The following is an 18934-nucleotide window of genomic DNA, read 5'->3' as shown; positions in this document are numbered from 1 at the left end:
CTCTCAAACATGTTTTTAATTATTTGAAAACAATTTGGACGATATGAATTAAAAAGCATGTTTTAGAACAAGTTTAAATATGATAAAACTTATTTTAATCATTTCAAAATCACGAATGAAAAGTTTGTGTTTAAATGTCTTTGTTCAGATTTATTTCAGTCAAATATCATAGTCATCGTGACTGACGTTGTAGGTTATTCTCATGTTGATTCTTAGTCCAATATATATAATATACTTTTAATTTATAATTACGAGTATTTGTTAAGCGTAATTTTAATAATTTACCATTTTTTTCCGACTTTATTTATTTTTTGTTTTTTAGCAGACTAATTTCATTTACAGGAATTAATCGACACATTTTACGCTAATTTTAATATGGTATTAACGATAAAAAAAATAATTCTAAATTATTTAAAAAATGGAAAGGTATTATTTAAATTATTTAAATGTGTTTTTGAAATATGATATTAACAATAAAAAATAATTTTAAATTATTTAAAAAAAATTGGAGGGTATCAATTAAATAAAAAATATTTAAAAGTCGACATTTTTGGTTTAAAATACCAAGTTTACGAAGTTTATGATTATATATTTATTTTTATTAATTTAACTTACTTGATAATTAATATATATATATATATATATTTGGAAAACCGAATTCCGCACGCTCGCGGGGCGGATCTGAAAATGGTGGGTATTATTCTCTCTCTTCGTCATTTGATCGAACACCTTGGCTTCTTTTTCTTTCAGCTGCCCATCCATGGAGGAATTTCATTTTGTGCCTCTGATTTTCCTTTTTCCATTTGTGTTCACAGTCTGTTACTTTGCACACAAATCTCGGCGACATCAAGTGCGAGATTTTTTGTGATGAAGTCCCGAAATCTGCCGAGGCAAGTTCATCGCTCGTCTCCTCTATCTTCTGTTGTTAAGTTTACTCCATGTTTCATGGATGTTCTTGTTTAGGTTGGAAGTTATTGCTTACTGATAAGTGATAATTTGTTTTTCTCGTCCTTTTGTATCCACAAAGTTGATCGGATTCTTCTTTAACTCTGGTGATGATTAGACGTGGAGAGAACTTAATTCATCGAGATGCACTGTATGCTCGAGGAGCTAGGTTGCAATTTTTTGTGAAAGCTTCGTTGATTAGTTTTTGCAACTACTGCATTTTCATTTAATTGGAATTTCTACGAAACCTCGAGCGCGCAGTTTTTGCTAGTTGCTAGAGTTTTATGGCTTGTCATTTTTCTTTAGTTTCACTTTCACGGTGGGGGTAGATGATAGAACTAAGAAATACTACTGGTACCTGTAAGTAGTTTCTGGTCAAATGGTTTCATTGAGATTAAGCTAACGCCTAATTGACTTCTGTTGACATACGTCAGTAATGAAAGTTAGTGTGCTTTCTCCTTCGTTGTTCCAAATGAATGGAAGATTCTGAAGTTCACTTAACCTGAGACGTTATTAGATAACTCCCATTGGTCTTAGATAATGCATTAGTTTATCATGTTTTTTGGATTGGCTTGGAAAATAGAGAGGTAGCAAAGTTTTGGGTATGGATATTTTCCACATGATAAGTGTCAATAACGTTGGATTTGCAAAGCTAGAGGTCCTTCTAAGATGCTTGTAAACTTTCACAAATAACGCTAACTTAACGAATGATTTTAACCAAGAGCCGGATAGAACGATGAATAACTCTTAGATCGAACTTTAAATTTATAATGGTCACTCTTAGATCCCAAGACGACTCACTCCAGAATTAGCTTGATCAAGACTAATCCAATAATCGGTATTACTTCAAACCTAAACCAAGATTTGTAAAAGAAAGATAACACCAAAAAGCCTCTTGACTCTTCTTTGTCTTGCTTCTTGTAATTGTTCATTCGGGTACATGCAATGGATTAGTGGTTGGATTCATATCGGAGGTATTGAGCTGTAGACATCCGAAGGATATCTTTTTTAAGGCCAATGTATATTTGCATTCATGAGAACTGGAGAGTTGTCAATCCCCTCTTTCAGTTTTTTTTTTTTTTTTTTTCTTTTGTAGCACAAGAAGCTGTTTGCCATTTTCCGAACAGTTTTTTCCTTTGCATGTTTATTTGCAGCTGAGCTTGTTATCCTATAAGGTCATCTTTCTTTTGTACGTGGAAAAATGTTTTAACGTAAGAGTGACCAGAAAATATTGGCTAGAATTCTGCTTCTGCCCATCTTCTGTCTGCTGGATTATTGTTATTTGCAATGTTCATACTGACACTAATGTTTTATTGGTTATAGAACTTTTTGGCACTATGTGCTAGTGGCTACTATGATGGAACCATATTCCACCGAAACATCAAAGGTTTTATGATACAAGGTGGAGATCCAACAGGCACGGGAAAAGGAGGAACCAGCATATGGGGCAAAAAGTTCAATGACGAGATAAGAGAGTCGCTCAAGGTATGTAATATGATATGCATCATGTCATGTAGCAGTTTACTAAACTCGAGACGCTTATTTAATGAAAATTTGCATCCCTAACCATGCTGGTGAAGCTGAGATCCAAAGTGGAAATTCAAGAAGCCTTCCTATCCTAAGCTGTTTATATGTTAGAATCTGATTCTTATTCTAAAAGGTTCTTTCTGTTGTGGTTCTATAGCACAATGCAAGAGGGATATTATCAATGGCTAATAGTGGAGCAAATACGAATGGAAGCCAATTTTTTATAACTTACGCAAAGCAGCCACATCTGAATGGATTATACACTGTGTTCGGCAGAGTGATTCATGGGTTTGAAGTACTTGATATCATGGAAAAGGTATGATTTTTGTTTCAATAATACTCCTAGACTTTAAAAAGTTTAAAAAATAACTTCTATTTTTTAACAAAAAGTTCAGAAAAATAATCTTTCGATTAAATTTGAATAGAAAACGTTAACAATTTGTCTCATTAATACATATGAACTTTAAAAGGTTTCAAAAATACTTTTACCATTAAGTTTTGGATGAAAAATGCCGAAGTTTCATTGATACATTAAGCCTTTAATTGTATTCATAAGATGCAATTTTTACATTTTTGTTCATGACTTATGAATGTTAATCTTGGTTGTGTAATTAATTGAATAGTTGGTATTGTTCTCCATCTTTTATTCTATGTTTTTATGTTATTTTGATCTTATTCATCTTTTTATTTCTTTCTCTAAATAAAATTTGGTGATTGTATTTGTGCTAATTAAGTGAGCGGATGATACTCTGACATTCTTACATTATATTAATTAAAACTTAGATCGGTATTGCATTGAATAATTTTACACTACACGAACGAAGAGAAAGTCATTGGTATTTCATTTAAAACACAATGGTATTTTTAAAGATTAGGGGGTATTTATACATGTTCAGCTGATATATGTGCACAGCTTTGCATTTAGCTTGTTGGGTATGATCTGAAGTGCGACTAGCATAGTCTTTAGGTAGCGAATTACTGTTTTTTCATCGCATCTGTTTAAATTCTTAGCATCTGCATGAATGTCTTGCTGATGTATAGCTTGGTGCAGACACAAACTGGGTCGGGAGATCGTCCTCTCGCCGAGATCAGGCTCAATCGGGTAACGATACATGCTAATCCTCTTGCAGGTTAACCTTCAATTAGCAGTAGCTAGCTAAAATCAACATTCGATGAAAGTCTCATTATGCAAAGCTCTGCTAATCTGAGAGGTTCAAAATACAGAATTAGAAGTAAACCTTACAAAACTAACAGAGAACGGGCTTGCAGAGGTACTTTTGAATTTGCAAATATTGTTAACTTTATGTATATTTATTTAAGGTTAAATTATGAATTCGGTCTCAGAAACCTAAAATTTAGTCTATTTAAGGTTAACTTTTGTGCATCGATTTTAGATATATGTAAATATCTGAGCTTTCATTTTCTTGTTACCGGTGAATGATTAATACTGTGTAATATATAAGATATTGATGCATATGAAACTAGGAAGTTGTTCCACAGCCCAACCTCTCCGCCCGTAAATATTTTCTCTTTAGGTCTTCCCTCTTAAGCTTCTCTTCAAAGTCTATTATGAAGATGTTTCTACACTCTTATAAGAAATGTTTCGTTCTCCTCTTCAATCGATGTGGGATCTCATAATTCACGCTCTTTGAAGGTCAGCGTCCTCGCTGGCACACTGCTCGATACCTAGTTCTAATACCATTTGTAATTGCTCAAGCTCACTGCTAGCCGATATTGTCTTTAGACTTTCCCTTCTAGGCTTCCCCTCAAGGTCTTAAAATGCGTCTACTAGGAAAGTTTCCATACTCTTATAAGAAATGTTTCGTTCTCCTCTCCAATTAATATGTGATCTTACAATCTATCCCCCTGTAGCAGCCCCAAGTCCACCTTTAGAAAATATTGTCCGCTTTGGCCTGCCATTAGCCTCACAGTTTTAAACGCTTCTACTAGAGAGATATTTCCATAGCTCTATAAGGAACGTTTTGTTTTCTTCTCCAATCGATGTAGATCTCACACATCATGTTCTTGAAAACATTTAAACAACAGCCTTCAGCCTCCGCTTTATGAACCGAACCGAACCGAACCTATGGCAATTTATATATATAGTATATCAGCCAGTTTATCTTTTTGTATTTTTGATAGAAGTGGAGGGTGAGATCCAAGAAGTGGTTCAATCATTGCTTCATTGAAACTCATATTCGGAAGCATAATAATACCCAAAGAGCAGTGGGAGGTGAGGTGGCACCTAATCCTCTTGGATTGGCTTTCCTCGTTGTCACAGGTATTTGACTTCTCACTCATCCCACTTCATCTTCAACTAATTATGGCTTCCCAATTGTCTTCAAACCTTTATCATCTTATGGACTTTTGCTTCAAATAATAATTATTACTTTTATTTATCATATCTAATTTAATATCACATTTGGGTTTATTTATTATTATTATTATTATTTTCCTTTCCCCAACTTCTATTGAAAAAATTAATCTATGAAATTAAATTTTTTTTAAAAAAATTAGATTAAAATGCTGTTTTGGTTCGTGTATTTCGAGTTTGATTGGTATCTGAACTTTAAGAGTGTCTAAAATTTAATTCTTATACTTTCATTTAAACTTAAAATTGGTTTTATAAACTTAGAAAACATGTTTATATGGTGAAAAAATATTATTAACCAATTTTAATTTGAAAGTTTATTAAAGTATTTTGATTAAAATATTTAACCGTAAGTTTATTTTGAAAAAATTAAAAAAAGAAAAAAATTAAATTTGTGAAAGTAAAGTAAAGTAGAAGTGGTGAATGGGTTTGGTTGTTTTGCAAAACAATAATGGAAAATTGAGTTTGGGAGTTTTGGATTCGATTCCTGTGGACTTAAGTGAACTGACGGCCCAATCCTTTGACAAAAGGACATTCACTTTTAAAATTTTGCACAAATGCCCTTTTACATTATGTTTTTATCAAATTAACCCTTTTATATTGGATAATTATGGTTAAGGTTATATGCTATATTTAATCAAAATATAAATATTGTATTTGTTGTTTACTAAATTTTGGTGGGTTAGGCACCCAATCTTTGCATAACGGGTTTCGAGAATTTGAGTGAAATAAAAGAGGTTGAAACGAGGAAAATCTTATTTTCTAGAGAAAAATGATATTTATATGATACCATTTATAGTTTTTTATATTTTTTTTGTAAATTAAGTTAAACATGAACTAGATCGGATTGAATTAGAAGGCTACGAGTCCAGGACATGTGCTAGCCAACCATAGGGTTGAGGTCGAGGCCTAGGGCAAAAAAATTGGGTCTTTTCTCCTTTACCATAAGGTTGATCGAATATGTTCAAATTATCTTAAAAATAATTTTTAAACCGTAAGTTTTGTGTGATCATAAATTTTTTGGAAAAAAAAAAGCTCATAATTTAGCATAACGGTTGCAATGCACTTGAAGGTGCAAAGCAATTAAAATGTACCTAAAATATACCCCAAAAAAATTTAATAAAATAATGAAGGGGCATTTTGGTAATTTCACAACACTACATTTTTATTTTTTATTTTTATTTTTTTAGAAAGGTTCACGTGGTTGATACATTCATTATGGTTGGGGAAAAAAATTTCATAAGAGATATTATTGTAAATTGGATAAGAAGTGCAATGATGAAAATAGATGAGATGATGATTATGAAGAAGAAATAAAGAAAATTAGGAAAATTAATTTTTTTTAAATAATAAAAAATAAAATTTGATTTTTAAAAAAATTAAAAAAAATTGTAACAATGTTATGGGCAATTGGGAGTTGATAATTGAATTGTATAAAATAAAATAAAATTTGATTTTTAAAAAAGAAAAAAAATTGTAACAATCTTATGTGCAATGAGTAGATAATTGAATATATATATATATATATTCACCTTGCTTGGTAACCCTAATTCAATTTAATTAATTTTACAAATTTTCATGTTAAATTTGCCCCTTTTTTTTAATTATTATTGCAATTTTACGGATTGGATCGGTGTTCACGAGTTGAGTTTATGTTTTTTAATTTGAACATGTTCGAGTTCTAAACTATTCAAATATATATGTATTTGTTATATTATAAACTTTGTCCTTAAAATTTTTAAAAAAAGTCTCGTTTGAATGATCTGTGAAGTATCTAATAATTTTTTAAAATTTTAACGTGTAATAAGTTTATTTATTTATTTGAAAGGTTTAAAAAGCTGTTCTAAATTTTTAATTTTTTTTTAAAAAAGGTCACAGTCATTAAAGAGTTTTAAAAGGGGTTTGAATTATTTGTGAATCTAATAATTTTTTAAAATTTTAATTTTACGTTTATTTTCAATTTAAAAAAAATAAATTAGAGAGACAAAAAAAATTAAAACCCTTATTAAATATTAGACGCTCTTTATAATTTCATGTCCATAAATTGCTCTTATTCAAATATAATTTTGGTTCATTCAAGCTCATATACATATTTTATTATTTTATTTTATAAAAAAATTAATAAAACTCGACTTGTGGGTCTTTATGATTATAAATGTCCAGGGAATTCTAATGAAATTTTATTATTTAAAAAAAAAAAAAAAAAAAAAAAAACCTTTCGTTGTCTGCTTGTGTTGTATTACGACTTTTGTCCTCTAATTTTTCTTTTATCCTTTTTGCAATATATGTAAACTAATTTAAAAGAAAAAAAAAATTAAATAGACGATTTTATTAAAAAAAAAAAAATTATATATTAATTTTCAACTAATCAGTTATTGGCATATTTTGTAATTTCTTTTTATATTTAGTAAATAATATTTAACACATCTTTGAAATTAAATAATATAACAAATTATTTGTTATTTTAATAATAATAATAATTTAATATTCAATATATCTCTAACTTTCAAAATCCTATAATAAAATTTTTGAATTCTTAAATTTCAAATATTAGTTATTTTTAAAAAATTTCAAATTTGTTAGACACACCATTGTTATTAAATATAACCTTTATTTCATATCCAATAAATTAATTATATCTTCTAAATTTAATATAAAACTATTTAACACAGATTTAGCCTGATAATATAAATATATATATATATATATAATTTAGTTCCTATAATTTAAAACTTAAATCAATTCTTATAATTGGATAAAAAATTTCACCAAAAATATTTACGAGAATTTATCAAACAAAGAAATTAATTATAATATTTAAAATGGCACGAGATTAAATTCTAAATTCCTTCCAATAAATTTAAATCTTAAATTTTCTTTAAAACTATGATGTAAATAATTGAAGTGAATGGATATACATGCAAAAATTAAAAATAAAAATAAAAATAAATAAAAAGCTAGAGAATATTCTCCTTTCTTTTTTTTTTTTTGATGATGGTTTTTTATTTTTTATTTTTTTGGGAAAAAAATGATAAAAACTTAGTAATAAAGTTAATTAAAATTGGAAAATGATGGTATAGGTGATATGTAGGGATTGAATGAACGTGTGAGGTTGGCTTAGCTAATTTCCACACTTTTTTTTTTTTCATATAAAACACAAAATTCATTTATTTTATTTATTTATTATTGGTTAATTCATAAGAATATATTTTTGTATCTACGTATAATATATAGTATAGTTTATTTTTCATTAATGAAGCGTGACTTTAGTATTACCGGACCTCATTTTATTGACTACAAATACTTACTTTTGTTTTTTCATCAAATAAAATATTTTTTTTTATTAATAAAAAATCCTTCGATGTGTTTAGTCAATTCGAAAATATGCTTCAACTTTTAATAGAAGATTTTCTTATCTTGTTTTTTTTTACGTTCGGTGATTAGGGTTTTTATTTTTAATATCAATAGTCGATGGATTGTAAATTCAATATCAATAGTCTCCTGGTTAGCATTGTGTAAAGTTAAAACATCCTCAAAACTAGAGTTAAATAATAATTTTTTTCAAAAAACCTAGAATTAATAATAAAAATTGATACGAGAAAACATATGATTAAGAAATACGTAAAAAAAAATGGATAATTACTGTTTATACCAATAAATATTTTTTTACTGTCTCAACGATGAAAACTAAAAAATTAAATACGGTTTGCATAGATTGGGTGGCTATTTTATTTAAGAAGAGTGAGGACAAAACATTCTAAAATGACTCGGATTAGTTTCTAAGCTTAAACTTTTATTTGTGTTAAATGAGTAACTTTTAAAAATATTTAATAAGTGTTTTATTTACAAACTATTTAATAAATTTAATAAAAATTTATTTATATCTAATCAATTCATAAATTTAAATATAAAATTTAGAATTTAAATGTTTTAATAAAAAAATCAATTTTATAATTAATAGAATTATATTTTAAAAAATATATTAAACATATTCGATCATATTATATATAAAATTAAAAATTTTAGGGGTATATATATATATATATATGTATATATGATGTGTGGAATCAAAAGGTTTGGGGGAGAAATTTGTCCGTCTCTCTCTGATCATCTTCTAGTTCTGAATTGTTCGTCATCTTTGCCTCTTTGCCATCATGATTCCTACTGTAATCATTGCGATGAAAAGCCTCTCTTTCTCTCTCTTTCTATTCCGATTTCTTTTTTGTTCTTCTCTCTTCTATTTATACTCTCAATTCCATTGCTCTAACCAATTCCGAATTCAACTTCGACAAAAATGTGCGATTCTTCTCGATTCATGCTCCTTTCCTTCAATCGTTCCTCTTTACGTTGCCGCCATCACCGCCGGCCGATTCGACTCTACAGGCTTTTCAGGTGATTGATTTTTTTTTTTTTTTTCTTCTTCTTCTCCGTTTGTTTAATCTGATTTTGTATTTTGGTTTTACGGAGTTTTGTGTTTGTTTTGGTGCTCTGTTTCAGGAGGATGAGATTCGCGAAGGATCGGACCGGCGTTAAGGAAGAGATGGAGATCAAGAATTTGAAACTGTACATGGAGAATCAAAGCATTATTGAGGAGAACGAGAGGCTGAGAAAGAAGGCGTTTCTTCTTCACAAAGAGAATCAGGTTTTGTTATCTCAACTCCAGATTTTGTCTAAGCGAAAATCGCAGTCTAACTCCGATTTGAGCGACTAGCTCGAAAATTAAATCATCTATAACGATCGAGTTGAGGATTTTTCAACGCTATCATAACTTTCGTGCTTCCGATTTCTTTTTCCTACGATTCCTTGGTTTGTAATCTGTCCTTATGAAAATAAATTAGGTTTTGATTTAGAGTGGAGGGGAATAATCAAGGATAAATTCAGTTTCTAGGGCATAGATTTTGAGAAATATAGTCATGTGAAGAAATATATCATGAACTGTTGCAATTGTAATAGAGAACTCTGTACCGTCAAAAATCGATCGATCTAAATTCTCCATTGATGAATCTTTCTTTATTGAAACTCCATTGAAGAAGCTTTGGTTGAACGGTTCGATCTTGAAGCAAAAGAATGATTTGGTTCTTGGAACTAAAGCTTGAATCCAAATGGTGTAAAGGGAATGTAGCATCGTTCTAGAAAGCGTTGCTTTTTGGAAAGGCAAAGTCTCTCTTCACTCCTTTTAATTCTTGTGCCTTTGTTTTTTCAAAAAATAATAAATAAATTATTCTCTCTATTTTTTTATTATAAAATTAAAAACTATCGATAAAGGATTATGAAGTGGTAAATGACTAGTTCCTCGATTCCATTTACCATGAGTTGATATTAATTCAACAACAAAAAATTATAAACTTTTTTTTTTTTTTTTGTTCTTTTCGATCATCTATAAAGTCTACATAGCTTTTAAAAAAAGATTAATTTAGAATTTGATCCGCCAATTTAGTTGGTACATTTTCCATTAAATCCATAGTTTTCTTTCTTTTAAATTAATTTAGAATTTGATCTTCGTTATAATTATACCATCAAATTTTTAATTATTATTGTTCAACATCAAATTTTTAATTATTATTGTTCAACCAACCATTTTAAATTTTTAATTATTATTGTTCAACCAACCATTTTAACTATCGCTTGATTCAGTTTCACATGTGTGACTCATATATTAGTTGATCGATCAAATAAAAAGTTCCAAAATACAAGAACTTATTAATCAAATTAAAAGTTTGAGAGTGTAATTGTAACTGGGTCTATCCATTTTATTTAGTTATTCAAATGATTAGTTATTGTAACAGATAGCAACAAACATTTCATTTTAAAAAGGTCATATTTTACTTAAAATGTCTTTGGATAAAAGTACTAACTCCGGAACAATCCATTAGATAATGAACGATTGGTTCTAAGCTATCTCTAGATCCATTAGATAATGAACTATTGGTTCTAAGCCATCTCTAGTGATGAACCAACAATTCGAAGTGTTTTTCTTGCATATTCTTGATAAGCCGTTTATATATACATATTGGAAGATCTAATTTAAGGGTGGTCTTTTCAATAATTTAATTATTATCTAAAATAGACTCATGCTAACCATCTTCATAAATTAAGTTAACATAATTATTAGTTTGTTTTTAATTAAATATAAATTAAAAAAATTGAAAAATAAATTAATTCAATACATTCAAAATCTATAATTTAGTTAAATTTCATAAATCATCTCATAATATACTGCTTCATATCATGATTTTAAGCCTATATAAAAAAATTATAAAAAAGTGAAATATACAAAAGGGAAAATCTTTTAAAATTATACCAAAATATATATATATATATATATATATATATATATATATATATATAATCTAGGCTTAAATACCCAAACTTATATTAAAAATAATAAAATTTTGGTAGACTTCCAACCTTGTTTCTTGTTTCTACCTGACCCGATCAATTCGACTAGGCATTTGCCATCTATTTTTATTGTAACTCTACGACAACACTTATTGTAACTCTACTCTTCGACAACACGACGAAAAAACCATTGTTTAACTCTTTGACAACATGAAAAAAAACAAAAAAAAAAAAACTCAACCCACCCTCCCTATCAGAGTGAAATGGTAATAAAACAGTTTAGAAAGAATTTTTAAAAAATAAAAATAAAAATAAAAATCCTAGAACCTAACGTAAAGGGAAGCTTTGGAAATAGGCTGTCGCAGAATCAGAACAAGATATCTCAACAGAATGAGGCCAACCACCAACAGGCATATCCCCTTATATAATAAAATGAACACACTATTTGTGACGCCAAGATACGACTTGAAGACTTCTAAAACACGTCCATTTATTCATATGATCATATCATTATTATGACTACAAATTCAACACTCATAACAGCCTTTTACTATACCAATTACTAGAGACAGACAAGGAACAAGAAACTTTTAAGAGTTAAGGGCATGGAATAGACCTGTATAACTCGAACAAGCAACGCAGCATGTAGGCCTCGACAACTCTTTTGGCAAGGATCCGCATCATTAGTATCGACTAACCAAAATGAAATCGTCGTCATCGAGAACTTGTACGTCTTTTTCCCCGACGAAATTCTCGCGCCCAATTTGCTTGACCAATTTCACAAACTCCTCCCTCTTTGCTTTTGGAAGAGGTACATAGGGTAGCCTAAACACAGGCCTCACGACCCCGAGTTGAGCGAGAGCTGTGTTTAAACCAATCGGGTTGGGTTCGAAGAACAGCCAGTCCATCAAAGACAATAGTTTTGCGTTAAGGGAAGGATTCTTCCCTCCAAACATAAGCTCTCTCATTAAACCCGGCACCAAGTTGCTAGTTACAGAAATAACTCCAGTTGCTCCATGATTCCACCTAGCATCGTGACACTGATCGTCGTTTCCACTCCAAACCACAATTCCTTGGTTGGTATACTGCTCGACACGATCATTCCCGACACATTCCTTCACACCTGCAAGATTGTAGCTTTGAGAAACACCTTCAATGATATGTGGGGGAATATCTTGGCCAGTTCGCGATGGTACGTTGTATATAATCGACGGGCCCATAGAAAGCACACAATTGAAGTGTGAGATCATTCCTTCAATGGAGGTTTTGCCATAATAAGGATTTATATGAAGAGCAGCATGCATTCCAACAGCAAATCCCTGCTCAGAAGCATGAATTGCTTCTCTTGTAGAGTTACTTCCAGTGTTGCCTATGACCTTGATTGATCCACCAAAACAATTCACAGTGTGACCTATAAGCATTATGTGTTCATCCCAGCTCATTAACTGACCTTCACCAGTTGTGCCACCCACAATCACACCTTCAACGCCATTTTCAATCTGCCGGTTCAGCAAGGCATCATAAGCTTCTAGATCGAACCTACCATCGGGAAGATACGGTGTCTTACAGGCAGTTATAAGTCTAAGAGACTTGATATCATCTGTTGACGTCCTGCAATGAGAGTTGGAGAAATTGAGCCAAATCCAGGATTGTTCATAGACTTTCTTTCTCATATTCGAACAGTTGTCTAACCAAATTATATCCCAATGCGAATAAATAATCCTAACTCAGCTGATACACCAGCACAGATTCATTTCACAAATATTCTAGAGCCAGGGAAACCATTTAGAGATTAATTACATAAGTCAACAGAAGGATGTCAATCGCTAGTCACATTTCACAGCAGTTGTTTGATTTCAGAATTTTTATTATTGAATTCACACCATATACCTATCCTCTTGACAGTATCTCTCGAAAAAAAGAAAAAAACGTGTGGTGGGGTATGAACAAAGGTGGTCATTTAAATCTTTCTCAGACAGCAATGATAATGAAGAACAATTATTACATTATATCTAACCAGGGAAAGAAATCATACAACTTGTAACAACTCAAGCCCACCGCTAGTAGATATTATCCTCTTTCTTTCAGGCTTCCCCTCAAGGTTTTAAAATGCGTCTGCTTGGATAGGTTTCCCCACCCTTATATAGAATGCTTCGTTTTCCTCCCCAACTGATGTGGGATCTCATAATCCACCCCCTCTCAGGGCCCAGCGTCCTAGCTGGCACACCGCCTCGTGTCCACCCCCCTTTGAGGCTCAGCCTCCTCGCTGGCACATCGCCCAGTATTTGGCTCTAATATCATTTGTAACAGCTCAAGCCCACTGTTAGCAAATATTGTCCTCTTTGGGTCTTTCCTTTCGGGCTTCCCCTCAAGGTTTTTAAAATGCATTTGTCGGGGAGAGGTTTCCACACCCTTATAAAGAATGATTCGTTCTCCTCCCCAACCGATGTGGGATCTCACACAGTCTTGTGCTACCATATATCCACCAATTATCCACCAATTGAGGAAACATGAGATCGTTGATTAAAAATGATTTTAAAAATTCAAATACTATTATGAACTGGAGAAAACAGAAAGCCAACTGATAAGAAGACGAGAAACAAGTAAAGCCAAATGCAACCTAATGCAAACAGCCCACATGTAGATACAATTAGAAATACCATCTACAGACATTAACACAGTTCACGAAGAGGGGGGGTGGGTTCCCAACATAACATCCATGAGAGAGTAATTTGGCAGAGAAAGAATTCTTCTATAAATTAAATAGTTCACCTGTTCTTGACTTCCAAACTGCGCATTGGAAGATGTAAATCGGGTAGGATGGCAGCTTGTGGAGACCTCCATCTGACAGTCCTCTTGGTACATTGTCTGACAGTAATGAAGTAACATTACATAATTTTACAAGATATCGATCAGAAAACCCTCCATTTCTAATTCAACCATTCATTCACAATGAACCAAATTGATATTCCATTCATTCACAATGAACCAAATTGATATTCTAGTTACCTTTCATTTACACTTTAAGAAAATAAAAATTTAGAAGGCAACTAGATCGAATTGCGATACAACCCTCGAAGAAGTAACTCTGTTCGCGTCAGTTTAAAGCTTATTGGCCAGCATCAATCAGTGCGGATAAACTATTCATTTCTTACAAATAAAATATATCAAGCCAGCTACAAAAATGACGTATGAGAATTCAAATCAAGTAAAACCAAATAACTTAACGCGTTGTTTAATAACAAAACCGAAAATCGTAGGCATACCTCGGGCATCCATCCTTGCCGTTGGGACGCAGAAACTGAAGAGATTGCTCCCGCAAGCACGCGCCGTAGCCTTCAACAGTTGTCATCTGGAACAGCCAACCGAAAACAAAAACTTTCACAGATAACGAAGTATCTTCAAGAACCAACCAGATTGCCGGATTCGATACCGGAAAAGGAAGATCGCCGGAGAAGTTTACAGAGTGATGATGGCGCCGATTGTGATTGGAGCAGTGGTCGTAATTGTGGTTGAAATAGGTCCAGTTACAGAATGTCGAAGGTAGCAGCTGGCAGAGTCCATGTGATTGACCTCGAATGGAGAAAAGCTTCGGATTGGGAATAACCGAAGAATCGAAGCTTTTGAAGGGGGAATTTTAATGGCGGTAAAGTAGAAATCAAGGATTACGGCTAGGGCTAGCGGTGGGATGGCGAAAGCTTTGAATGGCCTTTTGATTTCGGGAAAGGAAAATTGGGCTACCGCTCTAATAACGTGAAATCTTAAATGATTAATCATTAAATTTAATTTAAAATTTAAAATTTAAATTTAATTTTTATTAATTTAAAAGGATATTATGAATAATATTCCATATTTAGTTATTTTCAAAATAAATTTAATAAAACTACAAAAAAAAAAAAATTATGCTCTGTAAATAATTATTATAATAATCAAACTTGTTATATTCCAAAAATTAAATATAATTAATTTATCTTAATAATTTCAACCTAAAATACATTTATTTTAATTTATTATAATTTCTTCTTTTAATTCTCTCGAGTCACTAAGAGATCAACCAACACGCACGTTAGTTGCGATGTCACCTTGAGCACTCTGACAACGGTGCACGCCCAAGCAATACTATGTTGGCATAATAGACTGGATACTAATATAGGTAGCTGAGCGGTATGCACCATATAATTTTGTTGATATAAAAATTATGTTTACGATATAATTGTATATATGTGTATTTATTAAAAATAAAAATTTGAATAACTATCCAACGACTCCAACCAACCCAACCTAAAATATTTATGGTTGGATTCTGTTGAGTTGAGTTCATTATTTAATAAAAGTTATTTGTGTTGAAAAATTTACAACCCGAACAATTAGATGGAATCTAAAATATGTCTCAACTTGACCGATCCAACCCACGAACACCAGTATCGGAGGCTAAGATATGCAAGAATATTGTAATCTTCTTTCGTTCATGTCCACATATTCAACTTTAACCAAATCTCGTACCGTTTTAAGCATATTGCAAAGCATGACAAAACGTCTCGTCATATATCTTTGTATTTTCACAACAACATAAGTCAACCTCAGCCTCGTGGATAAGTTGGAAGAAAGATAATTGTCTAGTTAAAATGTTTTTTTATATTTATATTTACTCGTTGTACAAATATTTGAGAATAAAATGAGTCAAAAAAGTTTTGCGTATATATCTATTAGTACGAAAAATATTTTTTATGAAATCTATCCTTACGGAATATATAATATAATGTACATATATTAGCCTTGTTTCACGTTACGAGTCTGATGTGTAAACCAATTCAATAATTTTATATCTATTTCTTGAGATATAGTCAGGTCACTTGCTTTTCGTTGAAAACTATATGCACAGACCAACACGAATTCTTCTATGTGAGATCTCTAATATCTAGTGGGTTTGAGCTGTTACAAATGATATATGAGTTGGTCACCAGACATTGCGAGACACTGATTGGAGTAGGGTTACACCCTCTTCGTAGTAGACGCATTTTAAAAGTTATGAGGCTGACGACGTTATATAACAGTCTTAAGTGGACAATATCTACGAGTGGTGGGTTTGTGCTATTACAAATGATATCAGAGCCAGACATCGAGCGGTGTGTCAGTGAGAACGTTGGCCCCCAACGGAAACCTCTTCCTAGTAGGCACGTTTTAAAACTGTAAGGCTAACGCCGATACATAACGGGTCAAAGCGGACAAATATCTACTAGCAGTGGGCTTGAGTTGCTACATTTCAACATGTTTTGTTCTCACTTACATGCATCCTACTAAAATTTTCAAAGAAAATACGACAAACCATGAAGGTCGGATGATTGGATCACCAAAAAGTTATTTTAATTATTTAAATAAATATATTATTCAACCAACCAAAACCCAAATTTCCTACCAATAATTTAATAAAACTAAATTATAAATAAAAATGAACATATGTTTGTATTAAATTTGACTTAAATTATGTTTCCAAAAATTATACTTAATTTACCAATATATATATATATATATATATATATATATATAACAAAAATAAAAAATTGAAAAATTATGAGCAATTCATGCATTGGATTCTATTTGATGATACTGATGTTTATGTACGTGACAAAAGCCACAATTATTTTCTATTTTTTCTTTATTATTTATATACATATCTTTAGAGACCCAACGACACACGTGTCTGTCATGATGCGTGTGAATCTGCAAGACGAATGTCTTAGATGATTTCCTTAACTTTCATCTTTTTACGATAATCTCAAGATAATGTCAGAAGTGGCACGGGATCATGTATTGCACCTCCTCGTATGGATCAAGTTGGAATATGGGTCTATCCTTTTGCGCAACCGTCGTTGTGCCTTGATACTGAGATGGATGTTCGAAATCAATTTACATTTAATGCACCCAACTGAGAAGTAAGTCAGTGTTATAAGTTAATTAAGGTGACAGAGAACCAATGAACTCAGCTCCGGATAAACATTAAAAAAAAAAAAAAACATCCTAGCTCGATAAGAGACAAGACTGTTTCGAGTTAATAAGTTGAGATAAACATTATTCGGTAAATAGTAGGGATTGTCTCTAAAGTATCTAGTAAACTCGTGAAGTTAATTGTATCCTCGTTAAGCCAAACTAACGAAACATCTTGTACGCCCCTAAGTGTGTGGCATGGAAGACCTTGCAAGCTCGTTTCGAGTTCGAGGAGAGTATTGCACTCATTCTCCTCATCGTTGTCATTGTCTAAATCGCAAACCATCTGATCCTTAAATTTGTCATGTTGTAATTAACGTCTTTATAAATATGTTTACACTTTTTTTAATTAAAATAACAGCAATCTAAATTTTTTTATTATTATTAAAATTGTTTTAAGGAAAAAAAATGTAAAAAAATGTAAAAAAAAATATAATAATTTTGAATGAATGGAAGGGCGGTAAATTATGAGTAAAAAAAATAGAGGCCCAAATCTAAATCTACATCGTAACGGTCCCTTAATTCTTCAGCATTTAACTTATATTTTATTCTGCTTTATTTTTGTTTTATTTAAATTTAAAAATAAATCTAATAAAGCCCCGAGACAAGACAAATTTTGAATTAATTTATTAATAAAATTTCATTATATTTTTCAGTTAGTACTTTTTAATTAATTAATTTCAACTAAGATAATAGAAATTTATAATTAATTTAAAAGAATTAATATAAAGAATATTAATGAAAATTTAGGGTAAATGTGTAAAATTTTGAAACAAAGTGATTAATAAAAATTAAATTAAAAACTCAAAGATAAAAATATAATATTTTAAAATTTAAAATTACGGGGGCAAAAATGTAAAATTTTAAAAGCGCGAAATTAAAAAGAAACTATAATTTTGTCGGAAAATATATTTTTTTAGCTTTATTTAATGAGCCCTTAAATTACTTTTGCCGCGAAATCAGTATTTTTATCTTTTGAAAAAAATAAAAAATAAGAAGAAAACAAATAATTAATTTTGTTTTAAGAGTTGTCGCCGGCGGCGGGGCGATTTGGGCGCGGCACAGGTTTCTCCGGCGGGTTATTTTACATCGTGGTTGATTTGTTTTCTCTCATTTTCTATCGATTTTCTTCTCCGTAGGACCTACCGATCTGCGACCATCTCTGTCTCCTTCTCGCTTCCTTTGGGCTCCACTGCTTTCTCTATCAATTGGCAGTGTAATAAAGCCAGCCAGCCAGCAGAAGCGAACGCTTTCTCTTCGTCCCATAACTACTGGTTTCTTCACTCGCTTTCACGGTCTGCTTGTACCGAGCAGCTTCAGCAAGCTAAGGAGGACCACACGCCTTTGAATCCTTAATCCAGGGGACTTTTCGGTTGATTGTATGGCTTCGAATGGTGCTTATCGGAATAGCGGCTCTCACAGAGGTTCTTTCAAGGTGGATCGGCCTCCTCATGCTGCTTCTAATCTCAGGACTTCGTCGTTTAAGGCTAGGCCCTCTATTCGTCGGTCTACTTCTGCGTCTTTTGGTTCAAATGCGAATAAGGATGCTGATGGAGGTATGCGACTTTGTATCCTTGTTTTGATTTTGAAAATTTTACTTTAGAGATCGAGTGAACAGAGGGACGATTCATTTTGCTTGTTTTTGTAGTTACTTTTATTTTTTTTGCCAGTTAAGTGTCCTGTAATTGTCGTCTAGAGATTTTTTGACTTCAGCATTCTCTTCATAGCAGTTCGATCTACTAGATTTCCCCCCCCCCCCCCCCCCCC

At 31.5% G+C, this 18934-nt stretch overlaps 4 protein-coding genes across 5 annotated transcripts in view; 3 read left to right on the top strand and 1 right to left on the bottom strand.

Moving 5' to 3' along the window:
- The first annotated feature begins 661 nt into the window (after positions 1-661).
- On the top strand, positions 662-4852 carry LOC111442962 (peptidyl-prolyl cis-trans isomerase CYP18-1). Of its 2 annotated transcripts, XR_002710405.1 has the most exons (6): positions 662-690; positions 816-890; positions 2269-2430; positions 2630-2788; positions 3524-3743; positions 4615-4852. XR_002710405.1 is itself a non-coding variant. In XM_023080536.1 (5 exons), exons 1-5 carry the CDS (start codon positions 688-690, stop codon positions 3605-3607), a joined length of 483 nt encoding a protein of 160 aa, XP_022936304.1. In that variant the 5' UTR covers positions 662-687; the 3' UTR covers positions 3608-4008. The 2 variants fall into 2 exon arrangements, 1 of the variants encoding a protein (XP_022936304.1); XM_023080536.1 differs by lacking the exon at positions 4615-4852 and having other exon boundaries at positions 3524-4008.
- A 4058-nt stretch (positions 4853-8910) lies between these two features.
- On the top strand, positions 8911-9928 carry LOC111442972 (protein LITTLE ZIPPER 3-like). The gene is made up of 2 exons (XM_023080551.1): positions 8911-9235; positions 9341-9928. The coding sequence occupies exons 1-2, from the start codon at positions 9138-9140 to the stop codon at positions 9552-9554; spliced, it is 312 nt and encodes a 103-aa protein (XP_022936319.1). The 5' UTR covers positions 8911-9137; the 3' UTR covers positions 9555-9928.
- Positions 9929-11573: 1645 nt separating this feature from the next.
- LOC111442945 (4-hydroxy-tetrahydrodipicolinate synthase, chloroplastic-like) lies at positions 11574-14904 on the bottom strand. Its single transcript, XM_023080512.1, has 3 exons — positions 14449-14904; positions 13955-14050; positions 11574-12793 (listed from the first exon to the last, which is right to left on the bottom strand). Exons 1-3 carry the CDS (start codon positions 14532-14534, stop codon positions 11866-11868), a joined length of 1110 nt encoding a protein of 369 aa, XP_022936280.1. The 5' UTR covers positions 14535-14904; the 3' UTR covers positions 11574-11865.
- A 3335-nt stretch (positions 14905-18239) lies between these two features.
- The window catches only part of LOC111442935 (kinesin-like protein KIN-UB), a 12010-nt gene continuing 11315 nt past the window's right edge, over positions 18240-18934 (top strand). Inside the window, exon 1 of the mRNA XM_023080500.1 lies at positions 18240-18723. Coding sequence (XP_022936268.1) covers positions 18549-18723 — 175 coding nt within the window. The 5' untranslated portion in view covers positions 18240-18548. The remainder of the gene's footprint in view (positions 18724-18934) is intronic.

This window comes from Cucurbita moschata, unplaced genomic scaffold, assembly GCF_002738365.1.
Source record: "Cucurbita moschata cultivar Rifu unplaced genomic scaffold, Cmos_1.0 Cmo_Scf00001, whole genome shotgun sequence".
Taxonomy (NCBI): Eukaryota; Viridiplantae; Streptophyta; class Magnoliopsida; order Cucurbitales; family Cucurbitaceae; genus Cucurbita; species Cucurbita moschata.
Note: the sequence above shows the minus strand (reverse complement) of the source record. Positions and strands in the feature narration are given on the sequence as shown.

Coding starts and splice junctions, on each gene's coding strand:
- LOC111442962 (XM_023080536.1), top strand. Junction 891..2,268: donor AAGTCCCGAAATCTGCCGAG/GCAAGTTCATCG, acceptor TATTGGTTATAG/AACTTTTTGGCACTATGTGC. Junction 2,431..2,629: donor AGATAAGAGAGTCGCTCAAG/GTATGTAATATG, acceptor GTGGTTCTATAG/CACAATGCAAGAGGGATATT.
- LOC111442972 (XM_023080551.1), top strand. CDS start 9,138: ATGTGCGATTCTTCTCGATTCATGCTCCTTTCCTTCAATCGTTCCTCT. Junction 9,236..9,340: donor CGACTCTACAGGCTTTTCAG/GTGATTGATTTT, acceptor GCTCTGTTTCAG/GAGGATGAGATTCGCGAAGG.
- LOC111442945 (XM_023080512.1), bottom strand. CDS start 14,534: ATGACAACTGTTGAAGGCTACGGCGCGTGCTTGCGGGAGCAATCTCTT. Junction 14,051..14,448: donor GGCAAGGATGGATGCCCGAG/GTATGCCTACGA, acceptor CATTACTGTCAG/ACAATGTACCAAGAGGACTG. Junction 12,794..13,954: donor AGTTTGGAAGTCAAGAACAG/GTGAACTATTTA, acceptor CTCTCATTGCAG/GACGTCAACAGATGATATCA.